Source organism: Sapajus apella, unplaced genomic scaffold (assembly GCF_009761245.1).
Source record: "Sapajus apella isolate SASKATOON/1434 unplaced genomic scaffold, GSC_monkey_1.0 scaffold15, whole genome shotgun sequence".
Classification (NCBI taxonomy): domain Eukaryota; kingdom Metazoa; phylum Chordata; class Mammalia; order Primates; family Cebidae; genus Sapajus; species Sapajus apella.
In genome coordinates, this window is record NW_022436955.1 from 2,006,335 (window position 1) to 2,028,815 (window position 22,481).

The 22,481-nt window shown below is 50.7% G+C and overlaps 1 protein-coding gene across 3 annotated transcripts in view; it reads right to left on the reverse strand.

The window, feature by feature from the left end:
- CNGB1 (cyclic nucleotide gated channel subunit beta 1) overlaps positions 1–22,481 on the reverse strand; it is a 92,012-nt gene that overhangs the window by 19,212 nt on the left and 50,319 nt on the right. For 2 of the 3 annotated variants that reach the window (XM_032284045.1, XM_032284043.1), the window contains 10 exons: positions 21,585–21,689; positions 18,665–18,822; positions 17,374–17,529; positions 15,546–15,754; positions 14,484–14,534; positions 13,629–13,715; positions 11,356–11,420; positions 10,205–10,327; positions 1,975–2,116; positions 1,082–1,241 (listed from right to left, as the gene is read on the reverse strand). In XM_032284045.1, coding sequence (XP_032139936.1) covers positions 1,082–1,241; positions 1,975–2,116; positions 10,205–10,327; positions 11,356–11,420; positions 13,629–13,715; positions 14,484–14,534; positions 15,546–15,754; positions 17,374–17,529; positions 18,665–18,822; positions 21,585–21,689 — 1,256 coding nt within the window. The remainder of the gene's footprint in view (positions 1–1,081; positions 1,242–1,974; positions 2,117–10,204; positions 10,328–11,355; positions 11,421–13,628; positions 13,716–14,483; positions 14,535–15,545; positions 15,755–17,373; positions 17,530–18,664; positions 18,823–21,584; positions 21,690–22,481) is intronic. The other variant, XM_032284042.1, reaches the window with a different exon arrangement.

Consider the following 22,481-nt stretch of genomic DNA (forward strand, 5'->3'; position numbering starts at 1 on the left):
GCATTTCACCATGTTGGCCAGGCTGGTCTCAAATTCCTGACCTCAGGTGATCCACCCACTTCAGCCTCCCAAAATGCTGGGATTATAGGCATGAGCCACTGCATCTGGCCAAGCCAGACACTTTTTAATAGAGTGTTTTATAAAGATTATCTTAGTTTTTAGTTTTGGTTAAAATAATTTTTTTAAATACTTTGAACCCTAAGAAGCTAAAAAAATTTTTTTTTCTTTTAGAAATGAAGCCTCACGACATTGCCCAGGTTGGTCTGAAAACTCCTGGGCTCAAGCGATCCACCCACCTCAGCCTCCCAAAGTGCCGGGATTATAGGCGTAAACCACCGCACATGGACTTATTTTTATTTTTCTGAGACAGGGTCTTACTCTGTCACCCAGGCTAGAGTGCAGCGGCACAGTCACAACTCACTGCAGCCTCGACTTCCTCAGGGTCAAGCGATCCTCCAGCCTCAGCCTCCTGAGTAGCTGGGACTACAGGCATGCACCAACACACCCAGCTACATTTTTTGACTTTTTGTAGAGACAGGGTTTTACCATGTTGCCCTGGCTGGCGGATCACCTGAGGTCAGGAGTTCGAGACCAGCCTGACCAACATGGTAAAACCCCATCTCTACTAATAATATAAAAATGAGCCGGGTGTGGTGGTGTGGGCCTGTGATTCCAGCTACTTGGGAGGCCAAGGCAGGAGAATCACTCGAACCTGGGAGATGGAGGTTGCAGTGAGCTGAGATTGCTCCACCTGCACTCCAGTCTGGGTTACAGAACAAGACTCCATCTCAAACAAACAAACTGCACTTTGCTCTTGGATGGGATGCATTTCAAGGTGGGTGGAGTGAGGGGAGCAGGCACACAGAAGACAAACCCCACCAAGTCTTCAGGGATCTCACGCCCCTGCTAGAGGCACCTCAGAGGCCCCACTGCGCCTCTCTCACACCAGTGTTGAGGCCACAGCCAAGAGAGGCCCTAGTGCTCAGGGCCTCAGAGACACAGAGGAGGAGGGGGGCACCCTGAGGGCCGGGCAACAGGAGTTGGCTGGGAGCTGGTGGCCGCCAGGGCATGACCGTCTTACCCAGCATGCCTTGTGATTGCCAGGTGTACTCGTACCAGGTCTTGACGCGGTTCTGCACGGACTTGGGGATCTTATAGAAGTTCATGTACTTCACCGTGCTGTCCATGCAGCTGCGGTAGTAGGTCTGGCCCGCGGTGGCGGCCCCTACCACGTCTCTCATCTGCAGGGGATAGTTAGGAGAGGTCAAGGAAGCCGCTGGGTCATGGGAGGGCTATTCCCTGGGTTTGGGATGTGTCACTTGACACAGACCAGGGGCATGTGCTCCCCGCGGGGCATGGGGGTGGGGGGGGGAGGCAGATGTCCTCACACAGAGAAGGTTTTACTGACGGGAAGTTCTGCCTCCAACATGGATGTAGGGAGAGGGAGGGAGACTGCCAGCCCCTTGGTGGCTCAGGTCCCTGGGACCACCCTGGGGGGCATAGCTCCTTGGGCTGGGCTGATTCTGGTACAACACAGTCCCTCGGTGCCAGTGGCCACTTTGTCTGACTCCATGCTGGAGGAAATAGGAAGCCAGTATGTGCTGTTCCTTGGGGCGGGGCCCTTCAAAGGTAACTTTGAGGACCTCTGACTGTACTACCAGAATGTAAGATGCTGCCCCAGCACACCAGAAACCCCAGGGGTTTCTCCCAAAGGGAACAGCCCAAATCCTCAGTCTCTGCAGAAAGCCATTCAGCCCAGAGCAGCCAGAGGAACTGACCTCAGAGGGGAAACAGGGCCGAGCTCACCAGCACCACCACCCCACAGGGCCCAGTGCTGCAGCTCCTGACTCTCAGTCCACTGTTCTTTCCCACGCTTAATCCAAAAGGACGGGGCGCAGAGAAGGACATTTCTGGCAACAGTGGGAGGGGGCCTACAGTCAGGTGGGGTGGGAATCCTGGCTGGTGTCCTGATACCTGTCCGATCATCACAGAGAAAGCAAAGACGCCTGTAAAATAATTCAGCAGCTGGAAGACAATTTCAAAGAGCGTCTTGGGGTCAGGCAGCCCCCCAATGGTGATGAGGGTCTTCACAGCAAAGTAGTAACAGCGAATATAACTGGAAAGAGAGGAGAAAGGGAACCTGGGTCATCACAGGCCCCACTCTGCCACCCCTGAGTGGTCTGGCTCAGACACATCTGATAGATGCATATTGTACAAAAGACAGAAACCCTTTACAGCTCATCAATGCAGGAAAAACCACCTCCGGCACACGTAGAGCCTGTTGCTGTTTGCAGAGCAGGTTCACACATGCTATCGGGTGTGGTTGTATCTCTAGGGACAGGGTGTCATCCCTATTTACAGATGTGGAAACTGAGGTTCCCCAGGATTTTCAGGAAGAGTTGGCAGGAGGCCAGACGAGGGTCTTCCAACTCCTAATGACAGGGTTCCCTCAGTTTCCTTCAATGTTCCTTCAATTTCCAATCTTTTCATTTGCTATCCCCTGCCATGTTGGCTTGTGAAAAGCAAAGACAACATCAAGTTTGGGAGATATCTTGAGGAGGACTTTTTCTGACCCTCCTTCTTGCCCATCCATTTTCCAGATAGTGAAACTGAGGCCCCCAAAGGGGAAGGGCACACCCGTGGTCACCAGCTGATAAGCACCAGAGCTGGGTGCTGTCTGCTTCTCTGAGATGCCATCCACTAGCAGTAACCCCCTGACACAGGCTTGTGAATTTTTGGAAGGGAGGTATGGGAGTTGGGGTCCTACTGTATGGTAAAAGGCATAGGAAATGCCCCCAAGTGCTCTAGTCTAAATGTATCCTCCAAAACTGAGGTGTTAGAAACTTGATTCCCAATGCGATGGTGTTGGGAGGTAGGGCCTTTGGGCACTGTTTAGGCCACGAGGGCTCTGCCCTCATTAACAGAAATATAAAGCCTTATATAAAGCTGTTATATGAGGTTCTGAGGGAGGGTTTTCGCTCCTATCATCCTTCTGCCTTCTGCCTTCTGCCATGTGAGGACAGCACTCCTTCTCCAGTGGACATTGTGGCATTCAAGACACCATCTTGGAAGCAGAGAGCAGCCGTCACCAGATGCCAGCAGCTTGATCTTGGATTTCCCAGCTTACAGCCAGAACAGTGAAAAATAAGTTTCTGGCTTTTTTGTTTTTTTGTTTTTTGTTTTTTTAGACGGAGACAGAGTTTTGTTCTCATTCCCCAGGCTGGAGTGCAATGGCGTGATCTCAGCTCACCGCAACCTCTGCCTCCTGGGTTCAAGCAATTTTCTTGCCTCAGCCTCCTGAGTAGCTAGGATTACAGGCAAGTGCCACCACAATGCCTGGCTAATTTTTGTATTTTTAGTAGAGACAGGGTTTCACCATGTTGGCCAAGCTGGTCTCGAACTCTTGACCTCAGGTGATCCGCCCACCTCGGCCTCCCAAAGTGCTGGGATTACAGGCGTGAGCCACCATGCTCGGCCAGTTTCTGTTCTTTCTATGTTACCCAGTCTCACGTATTTTACAAGAGCAGCTCAAAAGGCACTAAAACACGAAGGTTGTGCGTGATTATCACAGAGCAGCAAGGGTCCCTCTCACACCTGTCCACACCTCAGGCTGAGTCCTCCCCTGGGTCACCAAAGGTGAGGTCAGAGGGCCTAGAGACCGGGCGGTCCCAGCAGGCTTTCCTTCACCAGCTATTTATGTAGCATCCTAGATAGAACATGGGCTCCGGATGAGGCCGCCTAAGCTCAGCCACCTTCTAGCTGTATAACTTGGACAAATGTCTCTCTCTCTCTCTCCAAACCTCAGTTTCCTTCTCCCTAAGATGGAGATGGCAATAGAATGTCCCTCTCAAAAGACCATGAAGACAAAATGAGATGCCAGAAGACAGCCTGGCATGTGGTGGACTCTCAGCAAGGGAAGTCACAGCCTTCACAGCTCTCCTTGCCTGCCACAGGGAACAGAACAGACTTGCCCATATCCTCAAGAAGTTCGCGGCCCAGTGGGGACAGGCAGGTAATGTGCAATGCGTTCTGGAAGGAGGAAGCAGAGGTTGCTGGGGAGTGTGGTGGGGGCTCTGCCTCTGATAGCTGCGGGGCCTTGGGCAGCACTGCAGGCCGCCCTGTACCTCCCCATCACCTGTTGCCTAAAAGTTTCAGAACCCAGGACAGGCCTATCAAGCCACTGTCATACTGGTTCTGGCCATCAGAGGGCGCGTGAAGCAGCATTTAGCCGAATGGAGCAGCCCCCAACTCTGCAGACCCCTGGGCTGTCCGGGAGCTGCGTGCTTATGCCACTGGGTCACCAACAGAGAGAGGACATAGGCACGATGTCCACAAAGCTCTGGCTTTACCCCAAACCCTTTCAGGTTGGAGGAATCTTCCAATGACATGGCACATCTTAGGGCCTCCCTGAAGTCTCCTTGCCTTCCACGCTACTGGGTCTGCAGGGACCCTCTGTGCTTCAGGCTGGGCAGAACTGAGGCAGGAGAGCCCTGGGGCAGAAGGCAGGGTCTGGCATTTGCAGGCGCTCGGGACCTCGAGCCCCCAGCACACAGCAAGCCCTCCACAAATGCTCGCTTTGTAAAAGTTCATAATATTGGAATTTCTGAGGAATCCTCCTTTGTTACTCATACTTGGTTCACATGTTGGGGTTCCCTGCAGGATGTCATTTGGGAAACAGTATTTCTGCCAAGGAAGTGTGCCCTTCCCTCTGCTGGGCAGCTAGAGCTCCTCCCACAGAGGGTCCTGCAGAAGGAGGTCCCAGACTGTTGTCCCCCTGCCCCACCCTGCTCTGTTTACCCTCCCTTCCCCAAGCTGCCCAGTGACGGATGTGCCAGGCTTAGCCCCAGGGAGGAGAGTTCTTAGTTTATTGGGGCACAAGCCCCTTTGAGAATCTAGAGAAAGCCAGCACTGTTTCCCTAGAAAAGCCCAAATATTCTCAAATTTTAGCTCCACAGAAAATCAAACATCACATGTTCTCACTCATAGGCGGGTGTTGAACAATGAGAACACATGGACGCATGGAGGGGAGCACTACACACTGGGGTCTGTCGGGGAAATAGGGGAGGGACAGCGGCGGGTGGGGAGTTGGGGAGAGATAGCATGGGGAGAAATGCCAGATATAGGTGATGGGGAAGAAGGCAGCAAATCACACTGCCACGTGTGTACCCCAAAACCTAAAATGCAATAAAAATAAATAAAATAAAATCACCTGGGAAAAAAAATTTAGCTCCAATGTCCAGGGGGGTTTGTGACCCCTCAAATCCCTATACCCCAACATGCTGGCTTCCCACAACAATAGCCATAGCATGGTGGGGCGGGGTACCAGCTCCTGTTCAGGCCCAGGTTAGACGTGCTACACATATTTATTTATTATTTCTCATAAGAAATCTAGATATCGGCGGGCGCAGTGGCTCATGCCTGTAATCCCAGCACATTAGGAGGTTGAGGTGGGCAGATCATGAGGTCAGGAGTTTGAGACCTGCCTGGCCAACATTACCTGAAACCCTCTCTCTACTAAAAATACAAAAATTAGCCAGGCATGGTGGTTGGCACTTACAATCCCAGCTACTCAGGAGGCTGAAGCAGGAGAATCATTTGAACCCGGGAGGTGGAGCTTGCAGTGAACTGAGACCGTGCCATTGTACTCCAGCCAGGGCAATAGAGCAAGACTCCATCTCAAAAAAAAGAGAAGAAAAGAAATCTGGATGTAATTTACCCCCATTGTGCATAAGGGAATACTGGGTCTCAGAAAGGGTAAGGTCACAGAGCTCAATTCCACGCAGAACTTGCATTCTCCCCTTTGCATAGAAAGGGCCTTCAAGTCCCTCTCTGCCTCCTGGTGAAGAGTTAAATGAATGAGGAAGTGAATGAATGAATGGTCTGGTCAGGGCTCAGGAGCAGGGCTGTGAATGGGAGCGGGTAACAGAGCCACTGGTGACAAGGGGGAGCATTAGACCTTGACCCCACCCCTGATACTCTCCAGCCCACAGAAGCTGTCAGGAACTCCCCTCCTGCCTGCCTGGGCTGCCGTGGCCTCTGGGACGTCTGTTTTGAGACAAAGTCTCACTCTGTCGCCCAGGCTGGAGTGCAGTGGCACAATCTCAGCTCACTGCAACCTCCGCCTCCCAGGTTCAAGCGCTCTCCCCATCTCAGCCTCTTGAGTAGCTGGAATTACAAGCATGCACCACCATTCCCAGCTAATTTTTATATTTTTTGTAGAGAGGGGGTTTCGCCATATTGCCCAGGCTGGTCTTAAACTTGTGAGCTCAAGCGATCCGCCTGCCTCAGCCTCCAAAAGTGCTGGGATTACAACATGAGACACCGCAACTGGCCTGGGTCATCTCTGTAAAGGCATGGCTCCCCTCAGGCCAGGGCTCAGAGGGCGACAGCCATGGCCATGGTGGCTGAGGTTGGGGCATCTGTACTGGGAGGGGACGTTCTGAACAAAGAACCCCTCTATGAAGAAGCCACCTTGGAAGCAAGTGACCCACCTGTTCCCACTAAGGGCAAGGACCTAGAGCTGGACAGCTGGACCTCGGGCATTTTGTGTCACTATTGGGCACAGCCCAGAGTGAGGTGGAGCCCCCTTCAGTGACTAACTCCTACTGGACCTTTCCTTCTTCCACCTTCTCATCCTCATTGTGGCCAATTGAGCGCCCACTGTGCCCAGGCCCTGGGGCAGCGGCTCAGAGGCATCCACTCCTCAGTCACCTCTTTAAGGTGGGTGTCCCAATTGCAGCCCCATTTTGCAGGTGAGGTAACTGAGGGCCAGAAAAGAGAAGTGGCCTGTCTCCACCGCCAGGGGGCAGCTCTAGGAGTCACACCTGGGACTCCTCATCCCTCATCCCTCAAGCCTCCACTCTGACTCTGCAGGCCCCCACCCCATGTATCCCTCCTGCCCACACTGCCCTCCCTCCCCAGCACCTGGTCAAGCCACCCCTTGGCCTGGAGGGTTTGCTGCTGTCGCTGACACAGCAGGGCCCCTTGCTGGCTCTCTGCTGCCTCCCCTCTCTCAGTGCTCCCTCCCATCAGAGAGGGTGGGCTTTCCGAGAGCCCTCCCTCTGCTCACTCTCCTGCTTAAGGCTTTTGACAGACAATTTTGGCTCACCACAACCAGGGAAGACAGTGTCACCTTCAACACCATCCAGCCTTAAAATGAGGTGCATGCCTATAACCCCAGCACTATGGGAGACCAATCGCAGGCAGATGGCTTGAGCTCAGGAGACTGAGACCAGCCTGGGCAACACAGCGAAGCTTCATCTATACAAACAATTAGACAGGTGCAGTGGTATGTGCCTGTGATCCCAGCTACTTGGGAGGCTGAGGTGGGAGGATCACTTGAGCCTGGGAGGTGTAAGTTACAGTGAGCTGAGATGGCACAACTGCACTCCAGCCTGGGCAACAGAGAGCAAGACCCTGTCTCAAAAACTGATAATAATTTAGGTGGAATATGTATAGGAACTCTCACTACTTTCCAATGGACCTCTCTATAAACTTCAAGTCACTCTTTAAAAAAATTAAGTCTGTTCATCACAATAATTTAAATTTTTTTTTTTTTGACAGGCTCTTGCTCTCTGTTGCCCAGGCTGGAGTACAGTGGCACAATCTCAGCTCACTGCAACCTCCCCATCCCGGGTTCCAGCAATTCTCCTGCCTCAGCCTCCTGAACAGCTGGGATTACAGGCGTGCATCACCATACCTGGCTAATTTTTGTATTTTTAGTAGTGTTGTGGTTTCGCCAGGTCGACTAGGCTGGTCTCGAACTCCTGGCCTCAGGTGATCCACTCACCTTGGCCCCCCAAAGCCCTGGGGTTACAGGCATGAGTCACTGCACCTGGCTAAAAACTTTTAAACTCTCTGTAACTTTTGATGACTTTTGGTGGAATCAACTATGCTCATGCCCACTTCCCCCACACCCTCTGGCCACCAGGTTGGCACTTTTCCTTTTCATCAAGGAAGATGGTACAGCAGTTAGGACTCTGTGGCCACAACACCTGGGTTCAAATTCCAGCTCTGTAACTCATGACCTGTGTGTCCTTGGGAACTAGTATCTGCTACCTCATCTGTGAAATGAGGATGGGATGATACCTATCTGATGTGATGGTTGTGAGTTATCATGTTCAGTGCTTTAAACAGGGATGGCATGAAACAGGTGTCCTACAAGGCTTGCTGCTTTGATGAGACTTATCATCATCGTCACCATCATCATCACTGTAAACCAAAAATAAATTCTAAGGCCCCCAACCATCTGAATGGGCCCCTCCTCTTGGCCAAGGGCTTTCCATAGTGATCTAAAAACCTAATTCAGCCTATGAAGGAAGAGGGGGTGGGACACGCCTCTTTATACCCCTGCAGCGTCAACATCAACACAGACTTTAAGTCTGGTGAGAAACATTATAGTGTCTTCTCTCTAAAGCCCACTACATGGAGGCTTTATCTGCATGAAAACACCTAGATCACCACAACCCCTTATCATAAACCAGACACTCCTTTCTACTGATAATAAGTCTTTCAGGCCAGGCACAGTGGTTCACGCCTGTAATCCCAGCACTTTGGGAGGCCGAGTCGGGTAGATCACAGGCCATCAGTTCGAGACCAGCCTGTCCACCATGGTGAAACTCCGTCTCTACTAAAAATACAAGAATTAGCTGGGTATGGTGGCATGCACCTGTAACCCCAGCTACTCAGGAGGCTGAGGCAGGAGAATTGCTTGAACCGGGAGGAGGAGGTTGTAGTGAGCCGAGATCACACCACTGCACTCCAGCCTGATCTGTCTAAAACTAAAGTAAGTGTTTCAACCAATTGCCAAGCAGGGAATTTTTATTTTTTATTTTTATTATTTGTTTTATTTTTTTTTTTTAGACAAAGTCTTGCTCTGTCACCCAGTGCAATGGTGCAATTTCGGCTCACCACAACCTCCACCTCCTGGGTTCAAGTGATTCTTGTTCCTCAGTCTATATAACTGAGACTGCACGCACTGCCACCACACGTGGCTAATTTTTGTATTTTTAGTAGAGACGGGGTTTCCCCATGTTGGTCAGGCTGGTCTTGAACTCCTGACCTCAGGTGACCCGCCCGCCTCAGCCTCCCAAAGTGCTGAGATTACAGGCATGAGCCACCGCACCCAGACTTTTTTTTTTCCAAGCAGAGAATTTTTAAATCTACGTATGACCTGGAAGCTACCCTTCCCTTTCAGTTGTCCTGCCCTTCCAGATCTAACCAATATAAACCTTACATGTATGTATTCATTGATGTATTACACATCCCTAAAATGTATAAAAGCAAGCTGCCCCTGACCACCTTGGGCACACGTCATCAGGAACGCCCAAGGCTGTGTCACGGGCGCATCCTTAACCTTGGCAAAATAAACTTTCTAAATTGATTGAAACGTGTACCAGATACTTTTTGGTTCACACATCATCATCATCCCTTTGGCAAGTCTCATAAGAGATGGCAGCTCTCTGATTGGCAAGTGGGTCTCATCTTGTTCACCAGCGCCTCCATGGTAGTGGTGCCTAGGGAGCTGTGCTGGGAAGTATTCTCTGGCCTCACTCGCTCTTGGCCGTGCCCGGGGAAGCAGGAGTAGAGGCACACATAGTGTATTTGCCCACCCTACTAGACTTTGGATGTGGAAAGGATCTGCCTAGCAAGTCTCGTTCACACCAGTATCTCCCACCTGACACACTCAGATGGTCAGGAAACCTTAGCTTAGGGAAGATGTGGTGACGTGGCTCTTTTTCTATTTTTATCTTTTGAGATGGAGTTTCACTCTTGTTGCCCAGGCTGGAGTGCAATGGCACGATCTCAGATCACTGCAACCTCTGCCTCTTGGGTTCAAGCGATTCTCCCGCCTCACCCCCCACACCCAGTAGCTGGGATTACAGGATCGCATCACCACGCCTGGCTAATTTTTGTATTTTTAGTAGAGACGGGGTTTTACCATGTTGGCCAGGCTGGTCTCAAACTCCTGACCTCAGGTGACCCGCCTGCCTCAGCCTCCCAAGTGCTGGGATTACAGGTGTGAGCCATCATGCCCGGCCCAAGACGTAGCTCTTGAGCCTTGTCATGCCAGTGATTCCTTAGGAGCAAACTGGCCTTGGCAACACAGCAGCAATGAGGCTCCTTCCTGGAGTCTCTGTGCTGTGAATTATAAAGAACAGGAAGATCACCCAGGTGTGGTCCCGGGAGGACGACTGTGGCTCACCTGTTTCCCACGCCATCGTAAACCCAGTGAGTGGAGCCGAGGCCCTGATAGGCTGACGCCCAGTAATAAAGACAGGAATTCAAATGCAGGCTGTAGAGAAGGTAGGCTGTGGTCCTGATGACCCTGCAGAAGGAACGCAGCGCATGAACGCAGTGGTGGAAGGGGGCAGCGAGGGGTACACACCTGGCCAGTGGGAGCCAACCCATGGCTGGGCTGCCAGATTGGATGCTTTGTTGAGATTGCACCAGTTAGGAAGTGTGGTGCTTGAATGGGGTGTTGTCAGGAGCTGGGGCTAGAATTGGCACAGAAGTAGCAGAGCTGCCTGTGCACTGGGCAAGTGGAGGGGCCAGAGGGGAAATGTGGGAGGAGGGGCGGGAAGAACTGATGTGTGCAGAGGAGTTGAAGCTGGGCCGTGTTGCCCCGAAAGAGATGTGGACAGGAGCCTTGCTCCCTAGCACAGCCTGGCTGGTCTTGCACCCCGTCCTCAGACATCTGTGACATGGTCGCTGCCACCTTACATCTGTTCCCATTCTGTGAGAGCCGGCTGGGGACTCCAGTTCCTGGAGCTGAGGCCAAAATGATGCCCAGCTGGCTGCAATGCTGGTAAGCCCGTCTTGCTGGCTGACGTGTGCCCTCATCACAGTGGGGGGCATCAGATATTCCTGGTTCTCTAAATAACAAACGTTTCTCCAGGAAAGAGGAGGGACCAGGAAGTCGCCTGGCTTCCAGTGGAGACAGGGCCTGGAAGTCAGTAGGGGTAGAAAATGCCTTGCTGTATATTCTAGGTGTAAACTTCCTGTGGGGGGTGTGTGTGTGTGTGTGTGTGTGTGTGTGTGTGTGTTTTGTGTGTGTCATTTGTATGTGTTGTGTGTGTACGTTGTGTGTATGCCGTTTGTGTCACGTGTGTGCTGTTTGTGTGATGTGTGTGCCATTTGTGTCGTGTGTGCCATTTGTGTCATGTGTACATTGTGTTGTGTCATGTGTGTATTGTGTGTAGTGTGTCATTTGCATCGTGTGTGCATTGTGTGTCGTGTCATGTGTTGTGTGTATTGAGTGTTGTGTGTCTGTTGTATGTGTTGTGTGTATGTGTGTATATGTTGTGTGTTTGTGTGTTGTGTGTGTCCATGCATGCACACGCGGAAGAGTCTCACCTGTACACGTAGGCTTTGCTGAGGACGGATTCCAGGCGGTTGTTAAACTCGAAGAAGGCCATGTACTGGAGGGAGAGCAGGGCATGAGAGCAGTCCATTGCCCGCAGGTAGCTCGCTGCCCTCACGCCCACGGGTGCCAGGACTCAGGGCCCTTCCTGCAGCCCCCGGGAGGAGGGAACAGGACGGTGAGCATTCAAAATCAGAAGTCCTCGGCTCTTTGAGGGGTAGGGGCCAGAAACTCCATTTAGGAATCTGATGAAAGTCATTGCCTGTCTTCCCTTGGAAATGACATAAAATCCTGTTCTCACAATTTTAATGTAATTTCAGGGGACTCCTGGACCTTCTGAACCCTATCATGAGACTTTTAGGGGTGCAATGAATAAAGATGCTGCTGTTTTTATTGTTTCTTATAAAGAAAACAATTTTATAAAGAGACAGCATAACTAACACCCCACTCTTATATCCTTCGAATGTTTATTTATAATAATAAAGTATATTAATTGAGTATCTTTATATGACTGGCTTTTTTTTTTTTAAGAGACAGAGTCTCACTCTGTCACTCAGGCTGGAGTGCAGCGGTGCGATCATAGATCACTGCAGCCTCGAACTTCTGGGCTCAAGCAATTTTTCAGTCTCAGCCTCCTAAGTAGCTGGGACTACAGGCACACACCACCACTCTTGGGTAAGTTTTAAATTTTTTGTAGAGACAGGCTCTCACTTTGTTACCCAGGTTGGTCTCAAATTTCTCGGCTCAAGTGATCCTCCTGCCTTGGCCTTCTAAAGTGCTAGGATTATAAGCATGAGCCACCAAGCCTAACCAGCATATACATTTATATACATTACCTTACTGCTTATTTACATATGAAATATGTGTTGTCATTCTCCTTTGGCAGAAACTGGTGCTCAGAGTAGTCCAGTAACTTGTCCAAAGCACACAGAGAGTCAGCATTCAAACTCAGGCCAGACTCAAAGCTGCAAGCTCTCTCCTTATGCTAAACCATCTCTGGATCTTTGTATTTATTTTTTGACATTTGAAAACAGTATTTATGAAGATTCCCTAAGGGATATGCCAGTCATCCAGGTGTTCATTTTAATTCCACCCACAGTTTAAACTGGAGGCAGAAAGAACAGGGGCTTGGATGCCTCACTCAGAAAGTTTTGTCCATGGCGTGGTGTTCAATGTTAGGCTGTGAGTTATGCCCTCTCACTGGGGCCACCACGTGAACCAAAATATAGATCTCACCTCTAAATCTGGGGTGGAACTTGGCCTGTGGACCCAACCTTCCACACTCTGATGTTTGGCTCTAAAGCAACCTCTGCAGCCCCTGGGAGGCTAGCATGGGTCAGAGAAGAATCATGCCAATTCCACTTTCCCCTTTCCTCTTGGCAGCCAGGAAGCTCAGAGGCAGTTTCCATGATCAATTCCACATAGGCATGCTTTCTTTTCATCAGGGCACTTATGTGCCCCCTAGTTTTATCCACCCAGTTTCTCCAGGTTGTTCATGTTACTGCATTTGACTTTTTGTAAATTCCCTCAGTATTGTTTTCAGAAAAAGGCACCAGACATCATTTCAGGAGAGAGATGAATGTGATTCGTTGGTCAGCAAAATCCATTTGAGGGTTCCCGAATACTCTGAGTGGCTGTCCACCCTGGTCACATGACAGGACCATGGCCAGATCTCTAGCCCACGCTGTGGCAGCCAGACCATCCTGGAGACTTTGGCTCTGCCCAGTGAGTGGCAGGGGGAACGGCTGGAATGACACTGAGGCCTGGCCAGTGATGAGATGGGTGTCCGGCTGTGCATTCAAATCATCCCTGGCTCTTCATTGCTCCTGTGACCTAGAGCAAGCACCCCAGCCTCTCCAAGCAGCAATTCCCCCATCTTTTAGACAGAGACCATCATAATACAGAAGCCCCCTCTTGGGAATCTCTATATTCACTGAGAGCATAAACAGTGGAGACAGATGACCTGCATTCAAATTTGGGCTCCACTCCCTCCTGGCTGTGTGACTTTGGGCAAATTACTTAACTTCTCTGTGCCCCGGTCCCTTCATTTGTAAAATGCTGGCAATAACACTACCTACCATGCAGCATCACAGAAGCACTAGCAATTGTAATGAACTCTCCACTAAGACACACATGGAATAAATGCATCTCCCCTCAGGCCATTCCCTGAGGATGCTCCCCTCCCCAGTGCTGCTGGTGGCAGAAGAGAAGATGCCAGTGTTGGTGCAGAGCTGAAGCCCTGGGGTGGTGGGCCCAGCTGTCCTACCTTTAAACAGCGGGGCAGGCGGAGGAGGGGGTTCACACCGACTTTCAAATAGAGAAAATCCAAAGGCAGGAGGCTGAGCAGGTCCATCTGAAATCCCAATGGGACACCATGGAGGTAAAACAGTGACCCCAGAGTCGAGGGTGAGGGGAGTGAGAGGCGGTGTCTCTCCCTTCCATAGGAAGGTGAGGTCACAACGTCCCAGGAGAGCTTACAGCTACAGGGCAAAAGGTGTCCCACCAAAAGGCCCTTGTTTGGCTTCAAAGCTCAAGTCGCCAGCCCCAAGGGCAGGTTCATTACCCCGATAGTGGCTGCTGTATCCCACCCAGCAGGGGCGGAAGTGGTACAGACACAATGAAAGGTAGCTCCTGGCCAGATATGGTGGCTCATGCCTGTAATCCCAGCACTTTGGGAGGCTGAGGTGGGCAGATCACCTGAGGTCAGAAGTTCAAGACCAGCCTGCCCAACATAGTGAAACCCCATCTCTTCTAAAAACACAAAAATTAGCTGGGTGTGGTAGCGCACACTTGTAATCCCAGCTACTAGGGAGTCTGAGGCAGGAGGATCACTTGAACCTGGGAAGTGGAGGTTGCAGTGAGCCAAGATCATACCACTGCATTCCAGCATGGGAGGCAGAGTTGGATCCTGTCTCAAAAAAAAAAAAAAAGGTGGCTTCTGGGACCACACAGCCTGTGCTCATCTCCTGGGGCTTTCGGCTTGGAGGATATTCCCACAGGGACCAGTATCCCTTGGTGTAGTAGAAACCACATTGAATGGGTCCCCCAGGCACCCAGGGCCCTCTGAGACACCCCCTTCTGAAACCCTGCAGACACTACAGCTTGCATTCCCAGCACACACCTTGAAGCGGTGAGATTTCAGGTAGTTATTCCGCATGTCCTTTTTGTCCGTCTGAAAGAAAGGGAGTAATGAGCTTAATCCCTGACCCTGTGGGGAGCAATTGTGAAATTCCCCCAAGAACCCCCACTCAAATGAGCGTAACAACCCTGAGGACCATCGGAGCCTTGGTGAAAGCCTTGAGTTTTACAAGTGGAGAAGTCCACCCACCGGGGAGGAGGGATTTGTTCCAGTCACCCAGCTAGATTCTGATTGATTGGGTGGAAAACGAGGATATTAAGCTCATTGTCTCTGTCCATTGGTCTCACCTGGACCATTTGCACATCTGTTTACTAAGGAACTGATAACCACTCTGATCAGGCCAGAAAAGAGGTTCTTCAAGGAAATCTCCTTACTCTAAATTGTTTAGAGGCAAAACCTCAACTTGTCTGCACACAGCAAAACAGGCACTGCAGGGGTGGAATTTTGGAAAGTGACCCACACTGGGAGACAGTGACTGTGCCTCCTGTTACTGAGAAGTCACAGTCAGGGCCTCAGTTTCCTCCCTGGTAAGGAGTTGGGGGGTGGGGGCTGGACCAGAGGCCAGGGTCTCACTGGCTCAAGTAAGAGAGCATCAGTGTATTCTTTGCAAGATCCCTGGGCGAAGCCGATTGCCAGCAGTTACCTGTGCTGAATGCCCTGCAGGCATCGTTTCAACCAATCCTCATGGCAATGCTAGGAGGTGGAAGCTATTATTATCCCCATTCTACAGATGAGGAAACAGAGTTTCAAAGAGGCAATTCAGCTAGTTATGGTGGAGGTGGGATTCAAACCAGCTGCGTCTCACTAAGGACCACTCTCTGGACCACTTCTCCACCTATGAGCAATATCTAATGTGTGCAGTTTGAACATATCAAAGGCATGAAAAATAACCAATCATGCTGTTGAGCAAGCGCAGCAGCCGTTCTTGAGATTTCCTTATTCATTGATTTTGTCATCTATGACAGCATCAGGAGTCAGTGCCCTGAAGGCTCTGGCTGGGAGATCTGCCCGTGGTCACCCCACCACCAGCTGCCGGTGACTCACAATGATGTCCCCGCCTCTGACAAACTGCAGGCGTATCTGGAACACAGTGATGTCCAGGAAGTAGATGAGGTCGCATAGGTAATCCGTCAGCAGCCAGAGGTGGATGTTGCCTGGGGTCTGGTAGGGGAAGGCCCAGCGCACAGGAATCAGCCAACAGTTCCAGTTCCAGGCCATCACCACGAAGAACAGCCATAGGATGTACATGAGGTCTGCGGGGAAGACAGGCGGGGATGCTAGAGCATCAGCCAGGCAAGGCTCTTCACCAGTGGGATCAGGCTGGGGGCTTTGTTCTTTCTACATTTCTGCACTTTCCTTCAACTACTACATGTGGCACTTTTGTAAGAGAGAGAGAGAGAGAGAGAGAGAGAGAGAGAGAGAGTGTGTGTGTGTGTGTGTGTGTGTGTGTGTGTCTGCTTAAGGAGTTTAGGAGCCAGGCACAGTGGCTCATTCCTGTAATCCCAGTGCTTTGGGAGGCCCAAGTGGGAGGATTCCTTAAGTCCAGGAGTTTAAGACCAGCCTGGGCAACATAGCAAGACCATTCTCTACTTAAAAAAAAAAAAAAAAAAAAATCTGCTTTAAAAATAAATCACTGCTTAACTGGCAGTCAGTACTTGAAAAATAAAACATAAAAAGAAATAAATCACTGCTAAGCCCTAATAAATCAGAGTACTCTCAGGAGAGAATATGCTGTCATTATAAGATAATAGCCAACTAGAAAACCCATTTGCTTTCATTCTTCTTTAATTTTTTCCTAAAATGTATTTCCTGCCTTAGTAAATACAAAATAGTAAATAATGCATGGAGGATGGAAAGATAGATAGACAGACAGGTGAATGCACGGATGGATGGATGGATGGATGGGCATTCCAGATCACCTGGTTATTTATTTATTTATTTATTTTTATTTTTGCAGAGGTGAGTTCTCATTATGTTGCCCAGGCCGATCTTGAATTCCAGGGCTCAAACAGTTCTTTCACTGTGGCTTCTCTCAGTGCTGGGATGACAGGTGTGTGCCTGCCAGGCTACCAGGTTATTTGAGAAACCCAGTGGACACCAGGGTTGAAGTCCTGGTCCCCGAAATGTGTGACCTTGAGAAAGTTTGTCTCTGGCACCTGTCCTGTCCTCTTCTGCGAAAACACAGGAAAAGGTCAGATAAGAAAGGCAGGAAGACCTTTGCAAACTCTAAAGTGCTATGCACATATGAAGTGGTGTTATTTCTGAAGAATATGGAGTGGGCTTACAGGGAAGCGAGAGTGATTCACTGTGATATTGGAAGAACTCCCGCCCTTTTTCTGCTCAGAGCAGGAGCTCCAGGAAAAAAGCCAGCATGACCAGAGTGAAAAAAGGACTTGGCCAAGAGTCAGGAGTCCTGGGTCTGCACTAACTAGTTGCATTGTTAGCCTGGCTGACTTCTCTGCGCCTCAGTTTCCTCATCTGTAAGATGGAAGTGATCTTATGTTTCTCTTCCAGGGACTTTTGTTGTTTTTAAGACAGAGTCTCACTCCGTCACCTAGGTTGGAGCGTGGTAGCACGATCTCAGCTCAGTGCAATCTCCACCTCCTGGGATTGCAGGTGTGCACCATCACACCCAGCTAATTTTTGTGTCTTTAATAGAGATGGGGTTTCGCCATGTTGGCCAGGCTAGGTTTGTTTTCAGAATCAGGCAAGAAAGTGTGGAATGGTTTTGAAAAGTATAAAAGATCATGAACCCAAGTTGTCTGTGACCTCCCATCCCACCTCTCAAATCCCCTGACCTTCTCCCCACCTTGCTCCCACTCTCCTGCCCTCTCGTGTCACACGGTGGGAACACCCATGCCCCAGGACTCACTGGTCAGTGGGTCAATGCTCTGGGGAAACTGGTACTTCTTCCAGCGGCAGCGTTTGAACTTGCAGCAGAGCATGTTGCAATAGTGCTCCTCTTCCACTGGCTTGGCTTCCGCAGGCTTCGTGTCTGGAGCTGGCTCTGGGGCTTTCTTGGCTGGGGCTGTGGGATAACATTGGTGACCATCAGAACCAGCCCTGAGGCCCATATAGAAGATGCAGAGAGAAGGGTCCCAATTGCAGACCCTGGATCCAGAGCTGAGAGGATGCTGGCACCATTATATAAACTGCTGGAAGCTCTGTGTGCAGAAGCCAAGGCACTTTCCTGGAGTGAACTCTGCAACTCCCTCCTCAACAGCAGCCTGGGTGCCCACCCAGAAACTCTTACCAACTACCAATCTGGAACTGCTTCTCCGAAGCTGCCCCAAACAAGTTTTTTCTGGGCCAGTTGGATGTTTCGGTGTCTGTTTGTGTGTCTGTGCTTAGGCCCCCTTGGTTCCTTCTGATAGAATGGGGGCATTTTGAACCCAGTGTTCCCAGTACCCATAGATGGAATGCCAAAGGGCCTAACAAAATCAAGGAAGTGTTGCTCCAGGTTTCTGAGAGGCTATCTCAGCTCCTTCATCTCAAAAAACAGAGACCAGATGGTATCACAGCCTCCTTGTGCATCTATGATGATACTTTTGGTGACCCAGGGATTGGCTCTCATAGGTTCAATACAGCTATGTTTTCTAGCTTCAAGACTGTGACATCAGGCTCTGCATGGTCTGCTGTGGGCACTGTGATTTCCAAGATACAGCCTGCCTCGGGAAAGATCTAAAAAAATCTCCTGATAAGAGATCATTTTTCTTATTTCCTCCTGATGCCTTGAAAGAAAAGAAACACTCGAACAGCCTCAATAAGAACTTTCGAGGCACTGAGGTCTCTGAAACATAAGACTGCCTAGTTCCAGAATAGGCTGTGCACACAATCTGAGTGTAAGACTATAAGATACATTTTGGGGTGGCACCACCTTTTCTACCAGTAGGAAAGGGACAGAAGTGTCAGTGAAGGCACCTGTCCCATGGGAGATAGGGCTGAGTGCAACTGGATTGTTGGTCAGAACTTTGATCTTCTTCCCACTCTTGGGTACATATCTCAACCTGTTCATATGGACCCCAAATCCAGAGACTGGGGATCTGGGCTTCTCTCATGGACCTCAACCACTTCCTTGGGGCACCCTCGCTGTGAGTTGACAGGGGACTTTGGAGGCCCCACCCCATCCTGGCCAGATAGGCCCCCTCCAGCTCCAGACTCACAGGGTTTGGGGCTCTCCTCATCAGAGGTAACGTCAGGGTCGATGAGTTTCTCCTTCACCTTCTCTGTCCGCTCCTTGAAGAGCTTCACCAGCTCCTGGAGCCGGTCGTTGATGATGGCGCTACTCGTGCTGGCTGTGGAGACCGCACGGTCCTGGCTGCTGTGGGAACACCACCCAAAGCTGAGCAGGCTGAGCTGGGAGGGACCCCTGAGCCCCTAGGCCAGAGCTGTGCAGCATCTGTGTCCCACCTTCTGACAGAGCCTGAAGGAGGTAAGTCCTGCCCCCGTCTCCTGACATCAGAAATCATAGGCCTACTGTAATCTCCTAGGAGGAAATTCAGTCCAAGAATAATGCCCAGGTGTTCTGGCCCAGCTTTTAGAAAATGTACCACGTAGGCTGATTCAGATAGGCAGTTCTGAAAAAAGCGTGATTCTACTTGTAGTTTAGCAGGAAACTCTTAGAACTCAGTTTAGAGTTCAGCAAAATTGGGCGTTTGTCCCAGTGCGGGGTTCATGTGAGATACGTGTCCAAGAGCAGAACACAGAGGAAGCAGGCCTACTTTTTTAGGCTTAGGAAACTGCTGGTGGGAAAAGCAGTGCAGATACATTCTATATTCCTTTAGCTTACAGGAATTAAAGTTTCTGCACTGTCAGTGAGAGAGCGAGAGAGAGAAACAGAGAGTCAGAGAATGAATGAGCCTGCCTAGCATTCAACTCAGCGTGGGCGTGTGCCCTGGGTGCACAGAGGCAGGCCTGTGAATGCGCTTTCTTTCCTCTGAGTGGCCTCACTGAGATCATCTTGCTGAGCTGAATATCTTTTTTAACTTTTTTTTTTTTCATATATTAAGACACAGGAACTGCAGTCAACTACTCTTTTTGAGCTCAACTGAGGAAGCCAGGCTGAGTTTCACTCTTTTCACCCAGGCTGAAGTGCAGCCGCACGATCTCAGGTCATTCAACCTTCGCCTCCTGGGTTCAAGCAATTCTCCTGCCTCAATCTCCCAAGTAGCTGGGATTACAGGCGTGTACCACCACGCCCGGCTAAGTTTTGTATTTTTAGTAGAGACAGGGTTTCGTCATGTTGGCCAGGCTGGTCTCGAACTCCTGACCTAAGGCAATCCACCAGCCTCGGCCTTCCAAAGTGCTGGGATTCCAGGTGTGAGCCACCATGCCCGGCCAAGTGTGGGGCTTCTAATGAGAGCTGGCATACAGGTGTGGCAGGGACTTGAGCTGCCCCCCCACACATTCTCTCCCGTGGCGCACACTCACTGGGATGTAGCCACCCAGCCAGGGATCACGTGCCAGGCTCTCACTATTGAATGTGAGCTCTCAGACAAAATACATGCAACTGGAGCCTCCTGGCTGAAGACAGGCCTGGAGTTCTCCCTTTCTGGTGGCGACCAGTGGAATCTGGGAAGCCACATGGAGAAAGTGGCAGACCGCTGTCATCTGGGTCCCTAAATGATTGCATGGAGCAGAGCCATCGGTTGACCTGACTCATGCAACTAGTGAGACAATGATGGCATATGACACATCGTGTTCCTTTGGGGTCAAAGCCACTGAGCCTTTGGGGTCCATTTGTTACAGCAGCCTGCCTGCCTAGCCAATACACCGGTCTTCAAGTTGACCTCCTTGAGTCTTCAAGGATAGGTTTTATCATTATACCTCATTTCTGCCTTCATTTCTCATATTAAACCCTGCCCCTACTCCTGCCCTACCTCATAAAATATGAGTCCACTGAGTGCTATGGTGGGCAACTGGACTGAGGGTGAGGTCGGGGCTTCTTCTTGCTTCCTTATCTTTCCTAACTTTCCACAGTTCTGTTAAGCATAAACTGCATAAGATTGTGGATAGAAAAAGAAAGACTGGAAGGAGGAAGGAATGCCTACTCCTGGCTCATCCAGGAGTCACAGCCAAGGGCTGTGATGGGGACTCCAGGCATAGCCCAGGGCTGGGGCACTCACCACCCCACCAGGGCTTCTCAAATCCTTCGGGAAGATACCTCTCATTGGCCCAGCCCTAGGGACAGTTTGATCTCAGAGACCCAGGTCCCAATGCCACCACAGTGGTTTTTTCCTTTTTTTTTTTTTTTTTTTTTTTTTTAAGATGGAGCTCTTGTCGCCCAGGCTAGAGTACAAAGGTGCGATCTCAGCTCACTGCAACCTCCGCCTCCCGGGTTCAAGCGATTCTCCTGTCTCAGCTTCCCGAGAAGCAGGGATTACAGGCATGCGCCACTATGCCCAGCTAATTTTTGTATTTTTAGTAGAGACGGGGTTTCACCATATTGGTCAGGCTAGTCTTGAACTCCTGACATCAGGTGATCCGCCCGCCTCAGCCTCCCAAAGTGCTGGGATTACAGGCATGAGCCACTGTGCCTGGCGTCATCATAGTGGTTTGTAAACATTGTCCTGCAGGCCAGCTGCACCACATGCCCTGGGGAGTGTGGGAAATGTGGACTCCCCAGGCCACTGTCTGTGGTTCTGATCTAGTGGAGCTAGGTAAGGCCAGGGAATCTTTTTTTTTTTTTTTCTCTTTCTCCCCAGGGCAGAACCCACTGGAGATCTTGGTGGTCCTCTCTGTCCCCACTGACCTTTCAGGGGTTCAGTGGCAGGAGCCTTGCTGGTGGCTCCCCTCAGCCTCTCCTTCACAATGGGACCTCTGCCTAGAGATCCCTCCCTCTCTGAGTGCTGCTGGCTGTGGACACAGCTAGGCCCAGATATTGGGCCCACTGGATGTTACAGGACTCCTGGGTCAGCCAGAAGCAGGCTGGGAAGGAGGCTGGTCCTGACTTACTGCTCAGAAGTCACTGGCAAAGTCTGCCTTGTGGTGGAAGGTTCTAAAAGCATCAACACTAGCACCGCCCCCCATATCCCCCACCCCCGCCCAGTCTTTCAGCTTTCTGAGACCCCAGAGGGGTCTCACTCAGTGTCCTTCGTGGTGGTGGGGTCCAACCAGGCAACCACTGGGGACTCAGCTGGAGACAATGCCTTGAGCTCTTCGTCATCATCCTCAGAGGGCAGCTTCTTCCTGTAAAGACACAGATGTGGAGCGGGCCTTCAGCAAGGACAGAGGGCCCAGGGAGAAGTGACATGACTCTGACCCCTAAAGATCACATAGAACCAACTCCTAGATAGACGACGGGGGCAGAGCATGAACCTCTGGGTCCTTGTTTGCCTGGAGGGAGGGAAAAGGCAGAGGAGAGGGTCATAGTCACTCTCCAGACCTCAGTCTTCCCATCTGTTAAATGGCTTGGCAGAAAGGTAATAGCACTGACTTGGTGTTGCACCCCAGTCCTGGCTCTTACCAGTGTGTGACCTCAGCAAATTGCTAAAACACTCTGAGTTACCTTAGTTTCCCTCTCTGTAAAATGGGACTAAATCTACCCAAGTAAATGAGAGACTTATCACTTAGTTCTCAGCTGAAACTTCCTTCCCCTCTCCAGCTCTGGGTCTAAAGTCACCCACGTCATTCCCCTCCACTCTATCAGACCACCTTTTCAGCTATCAGAGAAGCCATGGGTCCAGTCTCCAGCTCACAGTGGGACCTTGGGCAAGTCCCATTCCCTCCTGAGCTCCGGTCTCCCTATCTGAAGAACGAGGACTAAATTGTCCTGGGGTCCTCCATCAGTCAGGAAGTCCAAGTCTGCCATGGAGTGCTGCATTTTGGAGCCATTAGTGTCTTGGCTGATGATGTCTAGGTCTGAAATCCACCTGAATTTCAGATGCAAGAAGGTTCTCACCCAACCCACCCCTGGCCTGACGTTGGCAGGTTGGAGCCTGGGCATCTGACTTGGTAGAAGAGGTGCCTTTGACTCTATTT